Below are 27,598 nucleotides of genomic sequence, written 5' to 3'. Positions count from 1 at the left end.
GCTTAGGAGCAGAACTCATCCTTAAGTTCACTTCCTCTTAAACACATGACTACTTTTCAGTAGGATAGTCAGTCTTACCACCTGATTTTCCATTTGAGCCTGCATAACGAGAACTGTACCCCAAAAGTATTTTTATATCTGATTTCACTAGATTGCATCTGCTGTTTCACCATCACCCCTTTTTCTCTTAATATGCTCCCTGTGCTGATTTCACTAGATTGCATCTGCTTCATTGCACTCCCCCCCCCCCTTTTTTTACTCCTGATCTGCTCCCTGTGCTGTCTTTTTTAAGTAAATTGAAAAGCAGGGAAAATACTGCTAATAAATGATTAGGCTCTAGTGTCTGTGGCCGACTGGCTCTCCAGGAAGGGCTTTCTGAGGTGTGTAGTCAAGTGAGTGCTCGGCCGGAGCTTCAGCTGAGTCAGACACCCCCTGGCCTCAGCCCTCAGCCCCCAGGCTTCCTTCCTGTCCTGGTGTCCTCAGCAAAGAGAGTGAACGTGAGTCAAGCCTAGGTCTTGACTGATTGACTGTCAAAATTGTGTTGCACAGGTATTTGGATGCATCATTGTAACTTCTGTCTTGTTGGAGGCTTTTAAGTATTTTCCCATATTAAACTTGTTCTTAATACTTTTCTAAATAATTAGGATTCTTTGTTATCTGATATGTAAAAAGTAGACCTGGGAACGTCTTTTGTCCCTTGCTGGCATCATGATTTTGCTGCGTTTCTTCCAACACATTTCCAGCAATTTCCCCCACTCCCTTCAAACATAACTTGTTCAAACCGGTCATGGCTTTAGTTTTCCAACATCCTCCCTCTCCACAACCAACTTTATCTAAAGAAAATTCCATGTATTTCTAGTTGTTTTCTATTATACGTGGCACAGATGTTGTTACTTTCAGAAGAACCCTACAGGCTATCTGAGAACCAATCCCTTGACTTGGGGGTGACATCAGAAAACTGATTTGTCTTCTCTGCTGGTGGGGAAAGCATAATCCTATTATCTGGAATAATATGGAAAGAATCGTAGAATCTTAACCGTCAGGTAAGGCATAATTCACTTTTTACTTGAGCCACTGATTCGATTATGCGCTTGAAGAAAGAGTACTTGGTATAAAGACTTTGTTTTGTCTTTTAGGGCATTGGCCCTAAACTGTGATGCCCCATTGGATGATAAAATTGGAGCAGAGTCTCGGAACTGGAGAGCTGGTAAGCCGGTCAGAGTGATCCGCAGTTTTAAAGGGAGGAAGATCAGCAAATATGCTCCTGAAGAAGGCAACAGATACGATGGCATTTACAAGGTGCTCGATACGCTACCGCGAGGCGTCCCCTCTCCTCCCTGGGTGTTCAAGGAGGGCTGGGGCGGGAAGGAGCCGATTGGTTGGGGTGTCTGCTTCCTCTGGAAATGCAGAGCCGCACGGAGCGGGCTCAGAGCTCTGCTGCTTTGCCTTTCTATTTGGAGAGCAAGGTTCTTAAGTGACTAGATTCTCTGTGATAAAAATAAGTTCTGTAAACTACCGTTACAGATCTGGATCCTTTTTCAGAATGATTTGAGTCTATTAATAGATTTCCACATTTTAAGAACCCAGTATGATATTAGAAACAGGTTTACATTGTTTGTGTAAACAGGGTTGCCTGTTTTGCAGCATGGAGATAGGCAGTCTCCCCTTGTGTGACTCGTCTCCAAAGCCCGGAGGTCCCCGTGAGTCGGTTCTGACTCGGTGTCAGTGAGATCAGTTACTGTTGGCAGACCTGCCTGCTCGTGTGCAGAATTTCCCTAATGCAGGGAGTCTGCTCTTTCAGATTAATAACAATCTTTACTTATGTAAACCAGATTATTGGCAAGTTTTTTAGTCAGAACAGAGTTGTAGCACATATTCCTGACTTATTCACTAGTCTTAGAGCAAAACAAGTATTTTTTGAAATGATACTTAGGTCTGACACATTTACTGAAACCACTGATGTGACATTGTGAAGACATCAGAAATTGAAATCTCAAAGTAATACTGGCATATTTTGATCCAGGTGGTGAAATACTGGCCAGAGATTTCATCGAGCCATGGATTCTTGGTCTGGCGCTATCTTTTAAGAAGAGATGATGTTGAGCCCGCTCCTTGGACCTCAGAAGGAATGGAACGGTCAAAGAGATTGTGCCTACGTTTACAGGTTAATCGCCTTTGTCTAGACCACTTGTGTGTTTGTAAAATGTGTGCCTGTTTGCAGCCTATGCTCTCTAACATTGGCTAGAACTCACAGCGATTATTCAGTAGCCTGTTTGGGGTGAGGAGGCCCGTGCACGTGTGTAACTGGGCAAGCATGACAGTGGAGATGGCATTGGAGGCACAGCCTTCCTAAGACCCAGAGTTGTGCTTGAGAAGAGCCGGGCTTGTCTGTGAAAAGTGAAATAGTTGCACTTCCATTTGGAGATGACTTACATACAGTGTGAACAGAAGGGATGAGTAAACTTTGGGACAGAAGATCATGAGAAGGGGCCCAGGGGGAGTTTCTTTGGTCAGGGGAGGAGGGAGCTGGCTTAGAAGAGTGGTCTGCTTTCTACCCTTCTCACTTCTCCTCACCCCTTTTCTCTCCCCTCCTCAAAGCCGCTTCCCCGCCTTGTCACCACCTCTAGTGCCTGGCTGTGTCCCCTTGGCCTATGCTCAGCTGTTGCCCACACTAGACATTGTTTTTTGTGCACAGTCGATGCTGTGGCTGCCTTCCGCCTCACTGCTGTACCCCCAGATTCCCCTGGCACTGGCTTGAGAGCACAGTTTGAGTTCTCCCCACCATTCCCCCTCACTGCACGTCCCACCAGACTCCCCGCTTTGTCGTTCCCCTGGCTGTGGCCACTCTGCATGTGTAGGGGCTGAACTGTGGGCAGGTGTCTGGCCACCCAGGCAGATGAGTGTGTGTCTTCTGGTGCGTCTCTATTTCTGTTTTTGTTTTTAAACACATACAGTTGATTGATTCGGTGAGACTCATCAGCTGCTAAAATAACCTTTTTTTGGTAACTAAATATTGGAAAAAAATATATTAGATCCATTTTCAAAATATTTTCATATGCCATTGGTCTGCATCAAGGGGATTTGAAACTATAGATGAAGCACATTTGTCCATCTGCTTTGGTGAGTTTTAAAGGTGATTGATGAGGCCTTGAGCGTGTTGTGCTTTGGATATGAGCGTTATCACAAACTTGACCCTGAAATAGGCAAAACAGAGATGAGGAAGATTTTATTCCTCAAAATCTGACCTTGGCTGGTAGACAGTTCAGCAGTTGAGTAGCTTTATGTCTTCTGAGCACCCCCTCCTCTGCTTTGGAGAGGTGAGAAATTGGCTCCTCCATTTTTTTATTACAGTGACCCCACAATTAGCCCATCTATTTGATTACCGTCTCTTGTGCTCTGTGATTGATCTTCACTTACCTTCGTATCTGGATTCTACCTCTGTCTCTTCCTCAGACTTTTCAAGCCAGACATAATCACAGCTTCTGAGGGCATTAACTTTGATCTCTTAGATCTGAAACTGTGAGGCCTGAAAAGATGGTTTTGCTATAAAATGGATATCTCAGAATCAAAGCTACATGTTTTTACACAGAATTTGGAATTCTAATAGTCTTCTGTCCTGTGAATTCTCTGTTCTTTAAATGGATGTTTCCTTGATACAAAGTCTTTTCATTTGGGGAGGAGCACCGATGACTCTTGCCCTCTCCCTATTCAAAAAGCACCAGGCTCTGATCTGAAACCCTCCTCCTCTGTGAAGCTGACACCGTGTGTGCTTTGTTTCCCCATCAGTATCCGGCAGGCTATCCTTCAGACAAGGACGCCAAGAAGACGAAAGGACAGTCCAAGAAACAGGGTGGAGAAGCCTCAAAAAGGGCTTGTTCCGATGGTAGGTGATTACTTCAGAAAGTCATTCTCAGCAGCCTAGTTTCTGAGGAGGAGAATCTGTTGAGAGACTCCTAGATGTTAAAAGCAAGAGGGAGTTGGGTCGGGGGGGTGGGGGGGTGACGGGACAGGAGATGCATCAGAGTGGGCAGACTAGTGCCAGAACTGAAGCAGCAGCAGGTCCAGGCTCAGAGCTCCTGGGGGGTGGGTGCCGCTTTCGGGGCTCTCTTTCTGCCGACCCCACCTGCCGGGGACGCCTTTGCTCCATGGTTCTCACGGAACACTTGCTGACACATTTCTGAATAAATCTAGATGAGTGTCCAAGTGCCTCCAAAGTGGTCAGAATGTCCGACTCGGCAGAAGCTGTGGAGGCGTTCCAGCTCACTCCCCAGCAGCAGCACTTCATCCGAGAAGATCGCCACAACCAGAAGCTGTGGGACGAAGTGCTCGCCTCGCTCGTGGAAGGCCCGGTACGTAGCACTCCTCCTCGACGTAATGTTCTAATGCGAACGCGTGAGGAAGACTCGTTGCTTTAGGAACTGTGATCTGCCCGCCCTTTCATATACAGTATGAGGCAATACTGGGAGACTCTGGCATTCACTTGAGTGTTGATTTGTGACCTCCTGGTAAGAAAGCTCTGGTGACACGGTGTAGAGAACTCACAGCTCGAATCCACCAGTGGCTCCAAGGGGGGAGGCAAGCAGATCATCTCCAGGTGACATACAGCCTTGGAGCCAGCTTGAGGGCCAGCTGTGATGGTGGGAGGTGAGCGAATGCCAGTAAATACACTCAGCCACGCTTCCTGGGAACCATTTTTAGTTGAGGCATAAACACACTGAAATACATTGGGAAAGTGTCATAACGCACGGAGACCTAGAGGGCCAGATGCCTTGCTTTCTAGCCCATGCAAGTCTGCAGCCTTTTCCAGGATGCCGTCTTCTCACTGCCATCTTGGTGGAAAATAGTTACACTCTCTTTCATTGACAGGTTTATAGCTTTCACCAATTTTGCTATATTTTCCACTAAAAGAAGTGATAGGAAAGCAATAAAACTGTATTTCATCAAAGGCAGAAAACTTGCTGGACTAGCTCACAACGTGCTGGTGCCACCGCAGAACACTTGCTGACACGTTTCTGCTACATCACGTCCCCCTTCTTCGCTTGCTGAAGTTCACGATTCTCTGTCTTCAGCAGTGGATGCCTGTTCCCCACTTATGGCAAAAATGAACCAGGCTGGATTTATTTTCATTTATATAGATGTGTGTGTATGTGTGTGTGTGAACTTCAGAGATAACATGTATATTTGTGCTATGCTACATATTCAGGGTATATATTAAGCGTACATAGAGGCACTATTACAGAAAGTTCTTGTTGTTGTTGTATATGTTCATACCCTAGACTACTGTGAAAGCTTTTGAAGATTAGTAGATCTACATGTGAGCATGTCGTGGCCTTAACAAGCTGTCCATGGTTTTTATGTTGGTTTTTTTTTTTAAGTGGACAGCAGTAAACCTCTCTGGAACATGAGATTTAGGGGGACTTTTACTCTCTGATGTCATGAACTTGGATGACAGTCTCTATAGTCAAACGCTATGATTAAAAACTAATATGTCTGGCTTAGAGGATTGCATTTCTTCCTTTTACTGCCATAAGAGTTTCTTTTTTCTCAAGTGATTAGTTACGACGTTATTTTTTCCCCCCTTAGTGAAAAATGTACTAAATGTGACTTAAGACTGTTCATCACTGAGAGTTTAATCAGTGCATTTTGAAATAAACCTTTGTCTTCCTCTTGGGTCCCATTCTAGAATTTTCTGAAGAAATTGGAGCAATCTTTTATGTGTGTGTGTTGTCAGGAGCTGGTCTACCAGCCTGTAACAACGGAGTGCCTCCACAATGTCTGTAAAGTAAGTAGACATTCCTGAGGGGCCCTCTGACTGCAGAACCCCATTTTTCACACATGAAATTCAGTAAAACTTGTGAAAGGCAAGGTCTCTGTAAGGTGAGAACCTGCTAGAGAAGAAAAGCACAAATATTTCCCACAAAAGTGAGCAATTCGAAAGGGGTAAGACTGGCCTGGTCCCAGACGGAGCTTCTGAAACCTAGGAAAACGGGGCAGGTTTTAGTGGGTCTTTGCAGAAAGCAGACTAGTTACACCACTTTGCTACTTGACAAGCATTGATTACATCTTGGTGATTAATGCATAGTTTTTTCCCCTTTAGTCAGAGGGATTCCAGTATGTTCTTTGAGGTTTAGAGTTATTGAGGGCAGGGTGTTTTATAGATTACTGCTCATGTATGTTTCATGTTTGCATGCAAACTGGAGTGGTTGTTTCCTTGTATATAATAAAGAGTCTGAAACAAACTCTGCCTGGCACCTAGCCCAGTCAAGTTGAACTTGATGGTGTAAAAGGAGGTTTGCGTTTTTGTCACACCAACACCAGAATCTGGCTGGAGTGTCAGCTGACTCAGTATCTTGCCTCGCCTCTCCTCTAAACTTAGTTTGTTTTTTTGTTCTTTTTTTTTTAAATTGTATTACTTTTGCGTGTACCATCAAATCAGATCTGCCTGGTACAGGAGGAGATTGCCCCCTCCTTCTTCAGCAGAGCATCTGGTGGATTTGAACCGCATACCTCTGGGATTGCGGTGCAGCATCTTGCCACTAGGCCACCAGAGCTCCCTAAACTTAGTTCTTTTGAAATCTGAGAACAAACCTTACCCCTGTGTTGAGTGGTTTGTTAAAATATTTAACTTCGTTCTAGCTGGTCCATGTGAGTGGATTTTAAAAATAACATGAAATCCCGAGTTTTCAAGTCATCAGAGAGGCACAAGATTCAAATCCAACCCATTAGCAGGAACCATACCTCATTTCTGACACCCTCGTTTCTACAGGAGAAAATGAAGGCACAGAAAGGCCTGTTCACTCCCCTCCTGCCGCCCTGGGGTGGTCTCAGGCTGTCCACTTGCTGTCGTGGGGACTTCCTGTCCACCAGGCAGGGAGCTGGCCATTTGTTTTCCAAAGCCTGGGTTGTGGGGTGTCTCTCTGCAGGCTTGGCTCCTCAGGTGGGATCTGTTGTTTGGTTTTGCTCCAGGATTGCTTGCAGCGCTCCTTTAAGGCTCAGGTGTTCTCCTGTCCGGCTTGCCGACGTGACCTCGGTCAGAACTACGTCATGACTCCCAATGAGAACCTCCAGACTCTGCTCGACCTTTTCTTCCCTGGCTACAGCAAAGGGCGGTGATCTGTCCACTTCTGCCGCGTCCCTCCTGGACAACGATGAAAATCTGAGGGGTGGGGGGGATGCGCCGGACCCATTGCTGGAGTTCTGAAGCAGCTAATCCTCTTTGCACATAGCCATCCTTGTGTGTAGGAAGAGACCCATTGCTCAGCTGTCTTTGTATTATCAAAGGTAGTTTCCTGCCAGCGACAACTAGTTCAGTGAATGAAGAGTCAGAGCCTCAGCCCTCGGTGAGAGCCAAGTTAGGATTTATTTTGCAACTACCTCAGGACAGAAAAAGATTGGTGGGGATTTTAACAATCATTGAACAATCAGTCAAATGAAATTTGAGCTACTCACTGCCCCCCTATGCTAGTCGTTCCTGTGATCTGATTACGGAAGAGGAAGCGGCTGGTCCGCGGTCCAGTGGCTCCATGGTCCTGCGGCCCCGCGATCCCGCAGCCCCACAGTCCAGCTTGTGCAGGACAAGCCAGCTTGTGCTGTGCAGAACCTTGTAGTTGTGTCTCTTCTTCCCATCGCAGTGTGCGTTTTTGCAAGGACCGCTTCATTTTTAGCCCATTTTTTAGCCCATTATGTGAGCCTCCATTTGTGCTTCTTTCTGGTGTTTTATGCAAGTTGACTACTAATGACTCACGAGAACCCGGATGCATTGTTGCTGCATTAGTGTAATGTGGTGTGGTTTTGCACTTAAAGAATTCTCCCAAAGTGCGCTCGTTGTAAATGCCGCAGCTCCAACTGCACTGCCCTCCCCTCCAGCCGCAGAGAATCCCCACCGGGGCTCCACGTCTGCAGAGCGTGGGGGGGCGGGGGGGCAGCGCTGACCTTGGAGAAGGCTGAAATTGCTTCATACTGTGATCCTACGTTTTATATTCACTATATTCCCCAAAGTACACCTAATAAATATTTTATGTCCAGAAAAACCACTCATCTGTTCTTTTTTTCCTTTTTGTCTGTGCTGTATTACAGTTTTAAGAATCCATTATTTCCAAGTTTGCTCATTATGTATTGAAACAGATACTTTGCACTGTATTTTACTTTAAGGAGAACCAAAATGAAATCCTGGGTGTTAATTGGCTAAGGACAGATTTCATCCTGGGGATGGTTTTTCCTTTTATTTTACTTTTCAGTATAGAGCCTACACACTTGTGCAATAACAGCTCCACTAACACCACCCCTTTGAGTATCGGCACCCAGAAATGAGAATATTCTGAATCATCTTGATGTCTTTGAAAACTGTATTGCCACTTTCTGCAAAGATTGTGCTGAAAGCAAAGGAAGCCCCTGCCCCTCTCAAAACTGAAGCCAAAGCGAAGGTGCTAAAAGCCAAGAAGACGTCCTGAAGGGCATCCACAGCCACATAAAAAAAGATCCACACATCACCCACCTTTTGGCAGCCTGATACATTGAGACTTTGAAGGCAGCCCAAATACCCCTGGAAGAGTGCCCCCAGGAGAAACAAGCTTGACCACTGCCATCATCAAGTTTCCCTTAAACACTGAGTCAGCCATGAAGAAGATAGAAAGTAGCAGCAACACTGTGGATGTCAAGGCCACCGAGCACTAAATCGAACAAACTATAAAGAAACGCAATGATAGTGATGTGACCAAGGTCAACTCCTTGATTGGACCTGATGGAGAGGAGGAGGAGGAGGCCTGTGTTCGACTTGCTCCTGATTATGATGCTTTGGACGTTGCCAACAAAATTGGGATCATCTAAACGGATACACATTTTTCTCACAAAAAAAAATCACTGTATAACCTATAACCAGGAGAGGATGAAATAGATGAATGGGACCTAAGAATAAAATCCTTTTGTACAACCAAAACCTCCAACAGGCTAAAAAGGGAAGCCACAGACTGGGGAAAAAATATTTGGCAATGACATGTCTGATAAGGAACTTATATCTAGAATTTCTAGAATACTCAAGCACCACAACAAGATAACCCAGTTGAAAAATGTGCACAGGATATGAACAGATACTTCACCAAAGAAGACATTTAGATGGTGAACAAATAAGTGAAGTGTTCAAAATCCCTAGCTCTAAAAGAGATGTAAATCAAAACTATGAGATATCATCCCACCCCAGTAAAGAATGGCAAAGTTCAACAGAGCAGCAAACAAATGCTGGCAAGGTTGTGGAGAAACTGGAACCTTTAATCACTGTTGGTAAGAGTGTAAAATGGTACAACCACTATGGAAGGCAGGATGGCACTTGCTCAAAAAGTTGGAAATGAAAATACCATATGACCCAGCAGTTCCACTACTGGGAATTTACCCTAAAGGAACCAGAACTGCCACCCAAGCAGATACATGCACACCTATGTTTATTGCTGCTTTGTTCACAATAGCAAAGAAACAAACTCAAGTGCCCACCAACAAACAAATGGATAGAGAAGCTGTGGTATATTCACACGGTGGAATACTATGCTGCATTGAAAAACAAGGATCATGAAATATTTTACAGAATGGGTGACCATGGAGGACATAATGCTGAGGGAAATATCTCAGTCCCAAATGGACAAATACTGTATAGTGCCACTGTTGTAAAATGGGACTGACATTGGGGTTGGGGGGAACCTAAGAGAAGAAGGGAGGAATAATGTGTACTGCATTGAAACAGATGAGGGAGAGAACTGCTGAAAAGAAAGACATGATTAGGTATTATTTTCATGACAAGATTCCAGAGAAAGAAATGCATAGTAAAGTGTACTTGGTGGAGTGGGGGATTGTATAACAAGGAATTTTTTTTTCTCTTCAGAGAAAAGTGAACTGGGGGAGAGAGAGAGAGAGAGGCAGGAAGGAAAATGTGCAACAATGAATGAATTAGAAAAAAATGGGAAGAACATGCTGTACAAATTTAAAGGAAAAAATTTTAAAAAAACCAAACCACTGTATTGCCATATTCTCATCAGATGAAAAAGGTTTATAGGATGGAGTCCTGCCCCTAAATAATTATTTCTCTCATTCTCTACATATACACCCCACCACACACAGCCAGCTTTGAGAGACCATTTGCTTTGTGCTAATAGGTAGGGAATTGCTTACTAATGCAGCCAGTTCACACCCACCACCTGGTCTGAGGGAGAAAGATGGACATTTGCCTGTACAATTTATAACTTCTGAAAACCTGCTGGAGGGTCAGCTGTGAGTAGATTCCCACTCAGTGCTAAGGACTTGGGTTTGGGTGTTGAGTCACTTACACCTCTTTCTGTGGATTCATTTACCTACTGTCAACCACAAGAGGCAAGGCAGGTAGTTACCTCCCTGTGACAGACGAACATCAGACAACCAGGAATGTGGAGTTAACTCTGACACTATACAGAGTGGGGGTGGCAGCAGACAGGGCAGCCTGGCTCCCGGGTCTTGTTTCCTGTGGGTGCAGCCCAGGATCATGTGTGGAACACCTAGGCCGGCAGAAGGGGCTATCAACACCACCCAGAGCTTTGGATTTCCACTAGAAACATCCACCAAGCTCATTTCTCCACTCTTCCATGTTCATTATCCAAATCAAGTTCTAGAAAAGCTGGGCAGAGAGGCTGGAGCCATTTTCACTCAGGACAGTAACTGGAATTGGAGGTGCTTTTACTTCAAAGAATCAAATAGACCTTCCTTAGGCTGATGTGAACCATTACTTTGATTCATCCCATCCTGTTTTCCCTTCACCTTTGGCGCATCTCTGCAGTGAAGGGCGGGGAACTTCTCTCAGGTTCAGCTGTTTTATGAGGCTTGCTTCACCTAGTCTTAGGAGCAAGGTCACCAGTTCCCATCGTTACACTGTGGATTGTCTTTTCTGCTCTAACGCGATGGACACTCATAAAGATGGCTGGCTGTGCCTTAGTGTGGTCCCAGGTGTCAGGAACAACTCGAGTCTAATCTTAGCCTAGCCTATGGTTGCTATTGAGCTTTTTATTTAAGACTTTAAATTTTTTACATAACTTGCCCCATTCATACCTTTAAAAGATGAATATTTTTAGAAAACTACCACAATTCCGGTTATATATACACAAGAAGTTTTTTGTGTTTTGTTTTTTCAAATATCTAGTAAATGTCCCCATTTCCTTTGTCTTCAGTGTCAAAAACGATTGTGCTTGGTTTGTTTTAGTCAGGATCTCAAATTGGTGTCTTCTAAGAATCTTTTAATCTGTATATATCACTCCATCATTCCCCATCCAGCGTTTGCAGTTTGTTGGCATTGAGTTGTTGTGTAGTTGTCCACGATAGACCTTGTTCTTCCTAACACTGTCTTGTGTTTACTGTGTTGCCCTTTTCTGTGAACTGGCAGTTAGAAGCTTGCCCACATTCACTCTTGACTGTTACCTGCCAGACTCCTTTACAAAAAGAGTGGTTCTCTCTCAGACTTAAGCTTGGAAGGTGAGCCTGTCACTGGGTTCTGTCACATTGAGGTGTGGTGAGTGGCACAAGAGCTTAATCATTTTCAACTGAGTAGGATTTTCTATTAAAAGATCAGAGGCAGTTTTATGTTCACTTAATTAGTACAGGGCAGGATCTCTCTGTCTGAAACTCACAGCTACCTCATTGAACAGACATGCGCATGGTAACACACTGATGAAGACTGGATCATCTTGGGGAAGCGCCAGCAAGCTGGCAAAAACCCCTTGGTGCTCCAACGCCTGTGGGCAGTTGCACTAACAAAGTGGACATGGCCCACCTGGAGTGTGGAACCTACTTATGTGAGAGCTGAGGAAAGATCACTGACTTGCCCTCTGTCTTCTGATTCTCATCCTGCCTGTTAGAGATCTTCTACAGAAAAGGGGGGAATATTCCATGCCCATTATTGGACACAGCTGAAATCAAGAGCCTGCGAGAAAAACAGAGCAGACCAAATACCTGCTACTGAAGATAATGGCAGAATGAAAACCTGTCTCAAGAGTGTGCCATTGTATTGCCTTGACAGTAGGAACAAGATGGCTGTGGAAGACTGACTTGAGATGAAAGGCTTAGAAGTAGATACGACTGAATGGAGCAGACAACACAGCACAGATACTGCCAGAATTTTATTTCAACAAATAGCAAACCATTGGTATTCTTGGTATACAGTATGTGTTGCAAAGGACTTAAGTTTTTTAATATCCACATCAGTTACCTACAAGCTGTTGACGGTATGGCAACTTCTAACAAGACCCCCCCACCTGCTAATTTTCACGTCCTCGTGCAGTCACCTCCCCTGGCGTGGGCAGTGAAATCACTTCCTCTTGTGAATAGAATGCCACACAACGATGGATTCTAGATTAGGTTTCCCTTTTAAATACTCCCTCCCAGAGAAGCTAGCCACTCATTGTGAGGTGTTCTGTAGGGAGAGGTCTGTGTGCCAAGGAACTGAAGTCTCCAGGCAACAACAGCCAGCCAGGTCCTGCAGTCTACTAGGAACCTCCAAAGCTATTAAACTGTGTTCTCCCTCATGGCGAGCTTCTAGGGTCCTGCATTTCTTGAGTGCAACTTATGGGAGACCCTGAGCTGAGCCCGTCTGGAATTCCGGACTCCCAGGAACTGTGGAATAGTAAGTGGCAGCATTTGGAGCAATCTGCCATGCAGAAATAGCTGCGTGCTACAAATAGTGACCAGCTTGCTGGTAGAGGATCACACTGATGACTCCAGACTCACTCAGGACCTGTCACAGTCAGGAGTTCCCTTCCACGTCTGAAATCTTTACTTACAGCCAAGATTTTATTTTTAACTTACCAATAGCATGCTCCTTGAGAAAACACAGGTATTAAAAAAGGAAGCTTTTGGTAAGTCCTGATAGATGAAAAATAACCATTTAAGAGACCCCATGGACATTTTCCAGTGATGTCATCTCTCTCCAAGCAGCTTCTAACTAGAACTCTGCCTGATGCCAAGAGACATTTCCCTTCCCATACACCTACCCTATGTTCTAATTGTCTGGAAAACCATCAGCTAGATTGCTCAACTACTTCACAGTTAGGATTTGTCAAGTCTCTGAATCATCATAGTAAAATTCCCATTATGTTTGTCTCCAGCTACCCTACATGTAAATGTTTATTTAGGTCACAGTTAACAAATGTCCTTCAAGCTTGTGTAATCTTTTCTGATCCATAGACCCTTAGAATATATTTCAAATTTATACATCCTGCCCCAACACTCAAAGCTTTTTACACTTGATTTTTTTTGCAGTAACCTCACAAGAAGTTAAGGCGGTTAGCAAGATCACGCTATGACTTTCCAGACTCACTCAGGACCTGTGACCTAGTCGGGAGTTCACTTCTTCTGAAATCCTCTTCCTACAGCCAAGACTTTTTTTAACTTGTCAATAATATTTCTCCTTGAGAAAACACTTACTAAAAAGGGAAACATTTGGCAAGTTCTGATGAAAAATAAGCACTTAGGAGAGTACAAGGTCTGTGTGCTGGGACCCTCCTCAACCTGGGGAACTCTGATGTCAAGTCACAGGATGAGGCCTCGAGGCTTGCAGAGTCCAAAGTTGTTAAAGGGAAACAAAGACTTAGCCCAGAGCAGAGAGGAAAAGCCTGCCTCAAGAACTGGCACCCGCAACTCCTCAACCGATAGGATGTGTGTGTTAACAAGGTAACAAGACTGTGCTGTGCAGATATTACGGACTTCGGCGTTGAAATGCAGGCAGCCTCATGTGGGGTGGTTTTCTTTCCACTCTGATCCTGAGCTGCTGGTGGTTCTCAGGTGCCGACAAACCAGCTCCAACTCGGTCACCCTGTGCCCAAAAGCATGAAAGCCAGCCTGATCTTACACCTGCCTCCCAGTCTCTAACACGGTCAAACCCATGGTGACACAGTGTCAACCCATCAAAAAGGTCTTCCTCTTCTCCAGTGACCCTCCACTTTTCCAAGGATGATGCCCTTTGCCAAGGACTGGCCTTCCTGATTACAAGTGTATGAAATGAAGTCTCACCCTCGCTACCGCTAGCAAGCACTCTGGAGTAGGCAGCACCTTTCCAGTTCTCACACGAGCACTCTCCAAGTCTTAACTAGTCCAATTTCCACTCCCCTCTCGGGACTGCAGCTTCACATCACAGTCTTTCCTGCCATCCTCCCTCCCGGCTCCAAGTCACACATGTACTGCATGTGTCTCCTTGTTTTGAGTCCCGTCTCCTCTGGTCCCCAGAAGTGGCCTTTTCCTCCTCTGCACTGTCAGGAGGGAAGAGCCCACCAGCCTGTCATGGCTCATCGAGCAGGGACAGGTTCCACATCTGTTCAGTCAACATCTTAAGCAATGATGAGCCCTGTTGGGGAGTTTCCGTTCATCATCTGGTTTACTGCATACACCCTGTGAAGCAAGCGGCATCATCCCCACATCCCAGGCGTGAAGCTGTTCTTCCCTCCGTCCCGCTGGTGCAGAGCTAGAATTTAAATTCCAAGCTGTGCCCTGCTCTGCCCTGCATACTCTGCTTCACTGAGGTGATCTTAGATGACATTTCTAATTTTGTCCTTAGAAAACCAGATGGAAGACACTACTCCACAGAGAATGAGCACGCAGCCAGCCAGTGTGGGTCTCCCGAGTCCTGCAGAGAGGGCTGTTGCAGGGCACGTTTCTTGCTGAAACTCTTCATATTGTAAAAGACATGGGCTGTACTCGTGAGAGGGGCTCATTCCTGGGCAGTAAGGAAGCTGGTGGAGGGGCCAGGTTCTCTCTGGCCTCTCTCACACCAGCCTCAGGCTCAGTCAAGGACTGCAGGTCTTTGAATGGCATGCATTGTCACAGGCTAGCAACTGCCTTTCTGACAGAACAGATGCCAGGTTACCGCCAAAGCAGGCACACCTCCCATAAACTCTCCCCTTTATGTTTTGCAAGTTTACATCACATCCTACCCAGATGCCTCTGCTGTCTTCTAGAATGCATTTGAAGCAGCTTCTTTTCATCTAAGAATATCTTCTATTTGAGGGAACTTGAATATCCCTACGTAGTTCACACTGGATCAAATATCTTGACTGCACACAAGTTATCATCTCCCTCCCCTTTCTACCAGACCTAAGAATCTGTGTACACTCCATTCTCCTCTTGGGGTCCAGCTCCCAGCAGCACCACCACTGGGGAAACGTCTGCATTTTTTTTTAGGATGACCGACAGCCCTTCTGGTGATGCTGTTGGATTCCACCATTTTTGGAGTTTATAACTTAGTATTTGAAAGCACTTAAGTCTCCTGAGTCTTACCAAGTTTTCGGTCTGTTTTTTTATGAGAGCTTTAGATGTACATTTTTAGAAAATGAAAAGTGGCATAGGCAGAGTTATTCAAAGTGCTTACCAGCAAAATTAAAACACACATAACATCCAGGGTACGCTTCATCTCCTCTGATGTCAGTTCTGAAAACCTGGACCTCATGAGTACTCAGAGTTGTGGCTTTCTTACAGGTCCACTAAAAAAATAACAATTTATATGCAATTTCCCCCCAACTCTCCAAGATTGAATTGCATTAGAAGAAATGTTCTATAATCCCAACTTGCATTTTAGAAGTTATGTTGTAAAGGAATGAAGCCCCTGATCTTTGACTTGATATGGATTGATAATGAAATAAACCTTGATACAAATAGTACCCGTGTGCTGATATCTTCAGTTCTTTAACTCTTCTTGTTGGTCAAACAACTACATGAAGGTAGAAGCAACAATATGAACCAGTTTCTGTCTAGTGAAAAACAAGCAGCTGTTACTGGATGGGAATTCTAGGAAAACATTTCAAAAGAAGCCACGTTGAGTGGAATTTGTTGCTGCTTTTTTTGTTCTGTCTTATTCCTTCTGGGATGTGTATGTGATGTCTGGTGTATGGCAGCCGTCTTGCAGACATGAGGATAACGGTATACAAAGGAAAGCATACCAGGAAGACAAGCTCTTGGCTTAGTCCGTCTGGGCGTTTTGTCAATTGGGAATTAAAAACCCCAAACTTATATTCGATTAAATTTTTTTTTTCTAATAACACACAGCATCTACATAGTTGTACTAATGCCGGTCCAGGTCAGATTTGATGCCGGTGGGGCCAGTGTCAGGAGTTGGCAGGAGTGTTGTATTGGGGTAGCTGGGTTCTGGGCTGGGAGCTGCCCAAGCCCGGAAGGAGTCGTTGCAGGAATCCTTGGTGACCCACTTACAAGGGAGGCAGATCATCTTGTCCAGAGTCACCTGCAGCGTCCCACCAAAACCAGCAATCCTCAGCATGACGATGGAGATATAGTCAGTAAATACGTCCCACCATGGCTTCAGAATCCGGTACGCCGGCTGTGTGTCCGCAAAGTAGTGGAGTTCCGTCACTGGAATCATGGTTCAACCTGAGGGCCTTGTTTATAACTACCAGCGAACAGGATGCAGTCATCACGAAGCTGTAACGAAGACCTGAAGGGATTTCCTGTAGCTCGCTTTGCTTTCTGCTTGTTGACTGTCGGTGCTGAGGCTGACCCATGTCTGTATGTGCAGGGTCCTGGCATTCCCTTCGATCCATGGAAGCTGCCTCCCTGGGCCCGCCCTGCCCGGCCGCCTAGCAGGCAGCCCCCGCACCCGCCACTCCGTCCCACCCGCTGTGCTCCTCCGGCGCCTCCTTTTGTTTCAATTACATTTTGGTAGCTGGGTTTCTGTTACATGGAGCCTAATGGAATTCTAATGAAAGTGCTGTAGTGGCATTCAGTGCTGATCAAGATGCAGAAACTATTTCTTTAACCAGTCAGAGAACTGGAAATGGAACAACAGCAGCTGGACTGCGTTTTCTCATTACCATCAACTCCTTGGTACCCAGAGAACCACACAGCAAGGGCACACTGCAGTAAGATGGACCCAGTAAGTGGACCCAGATGGACCCAGTTTTTCAAACTGCAATGCTTTTATTAGAATACTAATAAATGTAGATAAAAAAATCACAAAGAAAGAAAGGCTCAGAAATGCTATTTCAGATTAGGCAAAGTTAGTTGGAGGAAAAATAGATCTTCAGGGTATAGAAAATGTAAACATTTGCCCTGGATCGCCCACAGATGGCTCAGCTCACAAGGACTCATTTGGAACAAAAAAATAGGTCTAGTGAGGCTCCAGCACAGCCGCTAAAATGCCGGCAAACCCTACGTCGAACGCTACAGCTCCTGGCGTGCCCTTTAAATGTGAAAACGACAGCTCCCAAACAAGCAACTTGTACAGCAACTGCTTCCACGGACAAGGCTGCCGAGGCATTGACAGGCCGAGTCCCCACTCCTGTCAACATCTACTCACCACGCTGAGTGTATTTACATTAACCTTGTCAGATTAAAAATATACACAGTATATACTTGAGTCTGGGTTGGGAGGGGAAGTACTTCTTTTCAAGCTCTCTGAAGAGAGGCATACGGGGTGCTTAGGTTAGGGCAGCGAGGACTAGGAAGAGGCCCTCTTCTGCTCGGAGAACGGGGACTCGTAAACGTCCATGGGGGGGCAGGTGCACACCAGGTGCTGGTCTCCGTAGATATCGTCAATGCGGGCAATGGTCGGCCAGAATTTGTTCTCTGGTTTCACGAAAGGCTGTAAGGGACAGAAGATGGACACGTTGCGGGTGGGCTGAGGAGTTTCTGTCACAGGAGGGCATTGCCCTGAGCGCCACAGCTGGAAACAGCCCTATGAGCCCAAGGCCAACTCACAAGGCACACCCGGGGAGGGAGGGAGGGAGGGACGGGTCCCCTCTGTTGGAAAGTGGCAGAAGACTCTGATCTGACAGGGCCTCATCCACCTCTGTGGGGTGACCCCCGGCCCTGCCTAGGCCTGTGGTGGATCCTCAGACTCTGTTTCCAGGACCCAGACGTCCATTCCTTTCCTCCACTCCCTTGTCATGCACCCCGCCCCCCATTTATCCCAGTGTGGGTGCTCTGATGAGACGTCCATTCCTTTCCTCCCGCGTCATGTCCCCCCATTTATCCCAGTGTGAGTGCGCTGATGAGGAGACTTTACAAGCAGATACCTCGGGTACATGATGGCCCCGTGCACATGAGCACCTGTCAGTACGGTCAGCACAGAGGAGGACTTACCAGAGGGAATGCCGCCACCTCTCGGGAATACGGCCGGTCCCAGTGGGAGGCTGTGACGCAGGTCAGAGAGTGTGGAGACATCTGAGGGACACACAGTGGAGGATGTCAGAGCAGAACCCCTGCACAAGGCCGGGGTGGTGGTTTCTTTTGTTTCTGCTTTGGGGGAGGCACTGACCCACTCTGAAAAGTTTTATCATGACAGATTCCAAATACCAGAAAGATAGGATTGGAATATAATAGACACATCCACAACCGCATAACTGGGTCAGGTTGTGCCATACTTCTTTTGGTTTAAAAATAATGAAACTGATCCATTTGAAACTGCCTGAGTTTACCAATCCTATCATTTTTTTATACCATTACTGTTGTTCCGACTCATAGCAACACTATGGTCAACAGAACACAGCACCACCCAGCACGGCTCCAGGCTCGTTAATGTGTCAGCATGTCAGCCCACCCCATTCAAGACCTTCCTCTCCTTCGCTGACCTGCACTTTTCCAACTATGATGTCCTTCTTCCAGGGAGGGGCCCCACAATAACAGGTTCAAAGTACGTCAGAGGAAGTCACCCTGGCTTCTAAGGAGCACCTCTGGCTCACCTCCAGGACAGATCGGCACGTTCTAGCAATCCACCGTCTATTCGCCAACATAATAATTTAAGTACATCTGTTCTATAAGTGTAAAAGAGCCCTAGTGCACTGCACTGCTAACCGAAAGGTTGGTGGTTTAAGTCCACCAACCAGTAGCTTTGTGGGGGGAAAGGCCTAGGGATCCCCATAACGATTGCCGTGGCTGCCGTGTGCTGATGAGTCGGAACTGACCTGAGCTGGCCCTCCAGTGGGTTTTAGGGGCAGTGAATCACATAGGAGGAAACTGGCCATTCTGCTCTCCCAGAACATCTGGTGGATTCGAACTGCATGCCTTAGGGATGGCAGTGCGGTTTCTTACTACGAGGCCACCAGAGCTCCCTCCATAAAGATTACCACTGAGGAAGCTACAGGGAAGGTTATTCTGTCATTTGCAGCCACTGTTGAGAACCATCTCAATGACAGGCACCAAGAGATGTGTGTTTATGAAAAACACAGGCTCGTGACTCACCTTCAGTGGGTTGACCCTGGGGTCAATGCGACCCTCCTCGATGTCGGCGATTTCCTGCCGGATGCTGATCATGGCATCACAGAATCGGTCCAGCTCTGCCTTGTCTTCTGACTCGGTGGGCTCAATCATGAGGGTCCCGGCCACTGGCCAGGACATGGTAGGTGCATGAAATCCTGCAGGTGGAGAAAGGGGAGCTTGTGCTGTGGACTCTGGCCACCCAGACTGGGATGGAAAGCCCCCTGATGCACAAAGTTTCCTAAGGAAATCTTCAGATCAATTAACAAATGCATACACAGCCCGAGCCAATGGCCAAGCAGTGGTTCCGAGGTGCTGGGGTGCAGCAGGCTGCCTCGGGTCTGCCTCCACACCTCCCAGCATTGCCCCAGTATTTTATCATAAACATTTCAAATACTGTTTATTTGACAATGACTAGGGAGGACAGAAGGAGAATTGATGCCTTTGAGCTATGCTGCTGGAGAAGAGTATTGAATGTACCAGGGACTGCCAAGAAAATAAACAGATTCACCCTGGAGAGGGTTAAACCAGGCTGCTCCTTGGAGGCAAGGATTTTGGGGCTTCGTCTGACATACTTTGGACATGTTATAAGGAGAGACAGGTCCTTGGAGAGGGACATCATGCTTGGTAGGGTGGAGGGACAGCGCAGGAGGGGAAGACCCTCTGAAGTGGATTGATTCAGTGACTGGGGTAATCGGGATGGGTGTGTCAGAGGCAGGGCGATTGGCACAGGATAGAGCAGGGTTTAGGGCTGTTGTACATAGGGTCGCTATGAGTCGCAAATGACTTGACGGCACATAACAACAACATTTCAAATATGCAGATAAGCTGCTCTATGAACACCAGGTATCAGTCACCTAGAGTGGACGGTCTGGGGGGCCCACCCATCTGTGCTATTCTGTGGGTTGCTATGTGTTGTTAGATGCCACAGAGTTGAGTATGACCCATGGCAGCCCGATGAACAACAGGTCTGAATCCTGCCCTATCCTGTGCTTTCCTCACAACCTCTGACACACCTGTGTCCACTGCCACAGTCACTGTACCAATGAGGTCTGCCTCTCTTACGCCGTCCCTCCATCTTCCCAAGCATGATGTCCCTCTTCAGTGAAGAACCTCTCCTAGCAACATGCCCAAAGTATCTAAGACAAAGCTTTATCATCTTTGCTTCCACGGAGCACTCTGGGACATTATGATGTATGTACGTACCGCTTACCAGTACATGCCATCTGTAATCTCTTCAGCAAACACCTCATTAACTAGAATTCCATCAGTCTGGCATATCTGTATCTAAGATTCGCTGTTGTGTGCTGCTGAGTTTTTTCCAACTCTAGCAACCATCTAGGACAGGACAGCCGAATCCTTACAGAAGCAGATGGACGTAGAGTTGCTGGTGGCTTTGGACTGTCAGCCTAAGCCACTGAACCTCAGGGACCACAGCTCAGGTTACTATGGCACCTGACGCCTGTGCTTTGGGGATGGAGGCTCGAAGGACCCACCTGAGCAGCTACATGAAATCCTGGCGGGCACTGGCAGCAACAGGCAGGTCCTCCTAGGTAGGAGATGTCCACTCACCATAATCCTGGAGCCTCTTGGCCACGTCCACAGCCTCGATATTTGCAGACTTCTTGAAGGGTCGTGTGTCCAAAATAAACTCATGAGCCACGTAACCTGGTGAACACAATTGGTTCAGGTCAAGATGAGCGTTGTGCGCATGACCAGAAAGGGATGCAGACAGGTCGTGCGCATGCGCTGATTGAAAAGGATGCTCGTGTATTTGCTTGCTGAAGTTACTGCACTCCTTCAGTTTGTACAAAAGCCAAACAAATGAGAAATGCTGTCTCTCCAACACAAAGCGAAGCCCGTAAATTATCACGTTTCCCATCCTGAGCACTCTAACTGATCACTCCTCTCAGGTCCTGTCTTCCACGGCTTAGAATGTTACCCGCAAAGCTGGAGAAGCATGTCTTTAAAATGCCCAGAGTCTCGGGCTGCTACACTTTCTTTTCAAGCCAGGCCGACAATTCTTTCACATTGATTGATTTCATTTTCTTATGCTTTGCAGACACTATGTGTTTTTTTGGGTTTTTTGTTTTGTTTTGTTTTTATAATAAAAGGTTTGTGGCAACCTTGTGCTCAGCAAGTCTATTGGTGCCATCCACCCTCACCCCAACAACGGAACTTTTACATACACTGGTGGGGGTATCCACTCTATCGCGGTGCTCTGGAACCGGCCCACAATCTCTGCAAGGCATGCTTGTGTGGCAGCATACACAGCAATCCCCCCATTGCTACAGGAACAGCTCAGGGACTTATCCAGGGTCCTCAAAGCTCTCTGCTGATCCCCCTGGTGGGAGCCCATCAATACCCTCTGCTCTGTCTCTCAGCACTTTTCTGAGACTGTGACAGTGTCACAAAGAAAAAGGTGTGACAGGCTCCATGGTGGCCCAAAAAAGACATGCTGGAGTAATGGAAATGAGAGTCGTGGGGAGGAAGTGGGAAGAATATGGTCACACTAGGGGTTAGGTGAGGGGTTACATGCTGCTGTGCTGACTCCAACTCATAAGGACCCTATCATGGACAGAACCTCCCTGCCAGACCCTGCTCCATCCTCTCAAACTCCACAGTTCTCAAGCCCATTGTGGCTGTCACGGTGTCAAAGCATTGGTATTAGAATTCATTTACCAAAACAAAATGGATGCCGGAGAGGAAAACCAATTTGCTCTGTATACTTTACTCAAATCACAAGAAAAATAAATGGGGAGAGGGAAGCTATGTTCAAGTCCTAACTCCATGAACCCATGAATGTGGCCTTATTTGGAAATAGTCATTGAATTAAGATGCGGTCACCCCAAAGCAAAGCAGCTTCTAATTGCAATGACTTGTGTCCTTACAAGAGGGCGAGGTTTGGCTGCAGATGCCCAAGCTTGAAGTCCCAGTGAAAACAGTGGCAGAGGTTTGAGGGACACCCCTATGAGTCAAGTAACCGAGAGCTGCAGTGGTCACAAGCAGTAGAGGAGGCTCCCCCACCACAGAGCCTCCTTCCCAGAGTGCCTGGTCCTGCTGACGCCTGGCTTTTAAACGGGGGGCCCCAGGACAGTGAGGAAACAAACTTGTGTTGCAATCCACCCAGCCTGTGATCCTGTGTTAATACAGCCCTCAGGAGCTTGTACAGAAAGCTGGTAACGCTCACTGCTAGGCACACAGGGGTGGCAGACAGCAGGAGGTGAGGGCAGGGGAGGAAGTACAAAAGCTTCTAGCAAGTTTCATTGCTCCATCACCCAGGCCAAACCCTCACCCACACCGCTCATCAGCCGTCTCCATCCACTCAGGACACGCCCCTCCCCCACCACACACACATCAAGTGGTTTGGAAAGAACTGCATTTTCAAATGAGGTTCAGATGTTGTTTTCAGAATCCATAGCGTAATGCTTTCGAGTTGAAATGGTTGTGGAATTGTGGCCCCTCTCTACTTGAGCCCCACCCCAGGTGAAATTTCAACATGGTTCCTGCTACAGCCCAGACCCAAGATACTCTTGTTTTGCGTTCAGATTTTAAAAAGGAGAGAAATGCAAAGCTTCTTGGGCAGACGACAGATCCAGGCAATGTGAAGTCAAAACTGTCTAAACTGATGGGCGGTAGCGTTCATTGTCATGGAGCGGGTATTTCTGCTGACTCTGACCTTGCCTACAGCTGCAAGAGAGACAAGGAGGTGAGGAGGGGTGGGCAAACCAAGGGCAAGCAGCTCAGCTCTACGTTCGGATCCCTCGGAAGAGGATATGGGAATGTGCCACTGAAATTTAGAAAACAAGCGCAGAAGGAGTTGCCATTTCTTTGGCTCTGTCTCATGGCAACCCTGTCTGCATGAAAACGGAAGTCTGGGCCGCTGAGTATTCAGAAGCTGATCTGTCAGAAGTTTGCCAGACCATTCTTCCAAGGTGCCTCTGGTAGACTTGACCCATCCAATGAGCATGGGTCCCCAGAGCTCTGCAATGCAATATCAGCTGCCTCTACCCACCACGTGAGAGATGTGGGAACACGTATGTGAAATGATCACCAAAGGTTAGCAAGTCAGCACATCAGGCCCGTGCCTGTCTAGCTCAGTGGAAAGGGAATGATTAGACATTGTAATGAATTCTATTAATCAGAGACAATGTTAGAAAACAAAATGCCTATGAATGTTTCTATGAAAAGCCAATGATTCAAATAAAATAAAAATGAAATAGAAGGGACTCATTGTCACCAAGTGGGAATTAACTCAAGCTGCCCCCCAACAGGTTTTCAGAGGCTGTAAATCACCTGGGAGGAGATGGCTCCTCTTTCTCATCATCATCGGTGGAGCAGCTGGTGGGTTTCAACTGCCCGCCTTCGGGTTGTCAGCACATATTCCTCACCCACTGGGCGCCTCAAGCTCCCTGAAGGAGACTGCTGTTACAGTTATGCACTGCCGGGCTAGAACTGACTCCCAGTAGACCCTCCAGTGGGTTTTCAAAGGCAATAATTTGTCTGGAAGGAGATGGCCCATCTTCGTACCCCAGAGCGGCTGGCAGATTCGAACAGCCTGCCTTTATGTTGGAAGCATAACTCCTTATCTCTGTCTTACAACAAATACTCCCAAAATTAAATCACCACAAAAGAGAGGTAGAAGCCTTTTCAGCGATAGGAACTTCTAGGCAGAAACAGGTTTATCTAATGTTAAAAAATGGTCAGGTGTTTAAGGAGTTAAACAAAAGCCAATAAGAGGCTGGAATAATTAGCAAAGTGGTCCATTGCCACTGCCAAGAACTTGCTTTCAAACAGTGAACTTCATCTCCAACAAGAATAGAAGTGCCTGTGGAGCTTTGAACATTTCTTCTGTAAGAATTTATCCTTTTTCCCCTGCAGTAATTCTTCCTCCAAACCTTATTGTTGTCAAGGGTAGAACCAACTTATAGCTGACCCTCCAGGGGGTTTCCAGAGGCTGTAAATCACACGGGAGGAGATGGCCCGACTTCCTCCATTGGAGCAGCTGGTGGATTCGAACCACATGCTTTGGGGTTGGCAGCACAATTCCTTACCCACTAGGCCACAAGAACAAATAGCTCTGTCTTGGCGGAAATGCAGAGTGTCCCTTAGGGCAGTGATGATGACACTCGTCTCACTTACTTTGGGCATGTTGTTAGGAGAGATTAGTCCTTCCGGTAGGATTATGGGAAGTACAGAGGATCGGCTAAGGAGAGGAAGACCCTCAGGGAGATGGACGGACATGGGGACTGCCACACTGGCCATGAGCATGACCGAGACCATGAGGCTGGCGCAGGACAGGACAAGGTTCAGACCTATGGTTCAGAGTCGCTGCGAGCCACAGCTGACTCAATGGCATCTCACAACAACAATTCCTTTCTCACAACTTCCTAGCTCTCCCGTCTCCATTCTCGCCAACCCTTTCCTGGCTCCACAAAACCGTAAACCTGACAGTGTAACAGCTCTTCAAGTCTCTCCAAGAAATGATGGCTAGGACAAGCCTGGAGTTCATTAAGTGATTGCCTCACAGTCCTCGCAAGCCGAGTCTTATTTAGGGCTGGCAAGGGTGGTGCAGAAACAGCGCCACGCACAGCTTAGAACACCATGTCTATTTAAGCGATGCTATTTTTGGCCTGGGGGCAGGGGTAAGGTGCAGACTCGGTTTTAGGTTTTTAAAAAATACTAAACCTCGAATGGTAATAATCAATGTGTTTACCAGACCAAACATGAGACAGTGTTCGCTTGCATAAATCTAAGGATTGGGTAATAATCACCCATCTATTCCTGCTTGGGAAGAGAAATACTATTCATTGCTTTATTCTGTGGTAAAATGCCAAAACAAATGGAAACTTCATCCATCATTTTGTGCCGCAAATCCCCCCAGGACCAGGACAGCCTCTGTCTGAAGCGGTCACGGGAATATTGAGCACATGGTCGGGGCTGGCTTCGTTCCTGTGGGCCCTGGGCCATGGTGATCCAGCACACAGCAGGACTGGACCTTTGTGAGACACAGTGTTTCCACTGGCTGACTTTAGGCACTAGATTGCCAGGCCTTTCTTCCTAGTCTAGTTTACGCTGACTTGAAACGTACTCAGCATCACAGTAACATGTAGTGATTGACAGACAGCACGTGGTGTCCACCCAAAGGTGGGTGGGAATCGAACCTAGATTTCCCACATGGAAGGCTGAGAATTCTACCCCTGAAACATCACTGTCCCCCTCAAATTTAGTTGTCATTGAGTGTATTCCAACTCATAGTGACCCCATGTGACAGAAGATTTTCCTGTAGGATTCAGAAGGCTGTAATCTTTAAGAAAATGATGACTGCGTATTTCTCCCTAAGAGCAACTCTGCTGTTGTTTGCTGTTGAGTCAGAACTGACCCATAGTGGATTCAAACCACCAACCTTTAGGTCAACAGCTTAGGGTTTAACCACTACACCATCAGCACTCCTGAGCTTCCGAGAGGTTCCTGAAAAACTCTTGCTCTTCTTTTAGAGAGCTGCTCTTCCTCTACTTAATTCAAATCATTCATTTCTTAAAAACCCCAAACAACTACACTTGTACTGCACGCTTTGCCAAGTATATTTAACTGGGTGTTCAGGTGTGTGAGCAGCTCAGTGAAATCACCAAACTCAACTCATTGTAGCAGAGTCAGAACTGACCCATTGCTGACCCTCGGGCAGGTCAATTTTCAGAGGCTGTAAGTCACACGAAGGAGAATCTTCTCCTTTCTCTCTCAAAAAACAGCTGGTGGATTCGAACTTCCTGCCCTTTGGGTGGCAATATCTTACCCACTTAGGGCACCCACTTAGGGCACCAGAGGTCCCTACAGCCAAGTAAAACTAACCATAAATCGCCAAACTAAATCCACTTCCATCTAGCTGATTCCAACCCACAGCGACCCTGTAGGACACAGCAGAAATGACCTACAGGATTTCCAGTCGTTACAGAAGCAGGCTACCTCATCTTCCTCAAAGTGGATGGTGGATTTGAATCTCTGACCTTTCAGTTAAGAGCCACATGTCCTAAACACAGTGCCACGAGAGTTCCTTATCTTAAACAAAAGGAAGGTTTTGAGTGGCATCCACTTCCTAAACAACATGCCTCCGGAAACTCTATGAACTTTGATAAATGATGATAGTTATTGAAAGGCTTCAGGCCTTTTGTTCATAGGGTCGCTATGAGTTGTGCTCAACTCGATGGCAATCAACAACAATGACAACTACACACACACACACACTAAATAGGGAGAAACCCCTAAATGTCTCAATTCAAACAATAATACCATTTTTTCTCAACCAACAGATTGGCAGGTTTAAGTCTGAGTTCTGATATTTTCAGTCTGGACTCAGACCACTCTCAGCCCCGGTGCAGGAGACACTCACACGGGACACCGTGATGTGAAGTGACAGCATTTCTGGGATGGGAGGAAGCTGCGCCTATCAGGAGCTTACATGCATTTAAAGTGGTCATTTCTCTTCGGAGAATCTAACTTAAGGACATAGTCAGCATTGTCTTTAAAAAGAAAGAAAAAGAGACCTGGTAGTATAGTGGAGAAAAGACTGGGCTGCTAAACAAATGGTCAGCTGTTCAAGTCCACCAGCTGCTTGGGAGAAAGACAAAGCTGTCTCTTCCTACAAAGATTTACAGCCTTGGAAACTCTATGGACCCTACTCGGTCCCACAGGCTTGCTAGGAGTCAGAATTGACCTGATATTTTTTAAATATAGAAGAAAGATGTTTCATTGCAGCACTATAACCACACCACCCAGAAGGAAGTAAAAACAAAATCATTCTCCTTGAACATCCACACAAAAGACTCCTACTGTAAAGTCTGCTCAAAGACACGGAAACGCTCACAGAATATGCTAGACACCAGGGTACACGGCGTCTGTGGCATGACCTAAAATAGTGCCCGAAGGAACCAAGAAAGAGACCAGGAAAGCATTAACCGTGATTTCGTCTAAGCGATGGCATCCTTCTTCATCATTTTCATTTTCTGAAATTTCCACGTGAAGCATCTCTGCCTCACTTACATAATCAGACAGGAACCAGCCGTGTGGGCTAATCCTGGAAGCCAGCACACAGGCAGGATGCGTCCCTCATGGGAGGAGCTCGCCTGGTTTAATTATTGCTCCCGTAGTTTCCATAATACCCACTTCAGAAGCCTCTTCTTTCGTTGCTTAGAGGCGTATTGCATACAACTTTCTTTTCAACTCTCTGGGAGAGTTTCCTAACCAGGGCTTTGGGTTATTTAGTTCTTTCATATTTTGAAATTCTGGAAGCATCCCTTAGGATACATATTTATAAGGCAAAACCAATTTTAAGTTAAAAACTAACTGCCACCAAGTCGACTCCAACTCTCAGCCACCCCCAAGCATGCCAGAGTGGAACCAC

At 46.4% G+C, this 27,598-nt stretch overlaps 2 protein-coding genes across 2 annotated transcripts in view; one reads left to right on the top strand and one right to left on the bottom strand.

The window, feature by feature from the left end:
* Positions 1–7,113, top strand: part of LOC102853655 (E3 ubiquitin-protein ligase UHRF2-like) — a 79,073-nt gene extending 71,960 nt beyond the window's left edge. Inside the window, exons 11-16 of the mRNA XM_006881306.1 lie at positions 1,137–1,299; positions 2,024–2,164; positions 3,787–3,883; positions 4,192–4,349; positions 5,684–5,782; positions 6,967–7,113. Coding sequence (XP_006881368.1) covers positions 1,137–1,299; positions 2,024–2,164; positions 3,787–3,883; positions 4,192–4,349; positions 5,684–5,782; positions 6,967–7,113 — 805 coding nt within the window. The remainder of the gene's footprint in view (positions 1–1,136; positions 1,300–2,023; positions 2,165–3,786; positions 3,884–4,191; positions 4,350–5,683; positions 5,783–6,966) is intronic.
* Positions 7,114–17,443: 10,330 nt separating this feature from the next.
* Positions 17,444–27,598, bottom strand: part of GLDC (glycine dehydrogenase (decarboxylating)) — a 99,380-nt gene continuing 89,225 nt past the window's right edge. The window contains exons 22-25 of the mRNA XM_006881305.1: positions 20,773–20,868; positions 19,186–19,358; positions 18,088–18,168; positions 17,444–17,587 (exon numbers count right to left, since the gene is read on the bottom strand). Of these exons, the coding sequence (XP_006881367.1) occupies positions 17,444–17,587; positions 18,088–18,168; positions 19,186–19,358; positions 20,773–20,868 (494 nt within the window). The remainder of the gene's footprint in view (positions 17,588–18,087; positions 18,169–19,185; positions 19,359–20,772; positions 20,869–27,598) is intronic.

This window comes from Elephantulus edwardii, unplaced genomic scaffold, assembly GCF_000299155.1.
Source record: "Elephantulus edwardii isolate Elephantulus edwardi_28Jun2011 unplaced genomic scaffold, EleEdw1.0 scaffold00014, whole genome shotgun sequence".
In the NCBI taxonomy this organism is placed as follows: domain Eukaryota; kingdom Metazoa; phylum Chordata; class Mammalia; order Macroscelidea; family Macroscelididae; genus Elephantulus; species Elephantulus edwardii.
The sequence above is the reverse complement of the archived record's forward strand: the minus strand, read 5'-3'. Positions and strand labels throughout refer to the sequence as shown.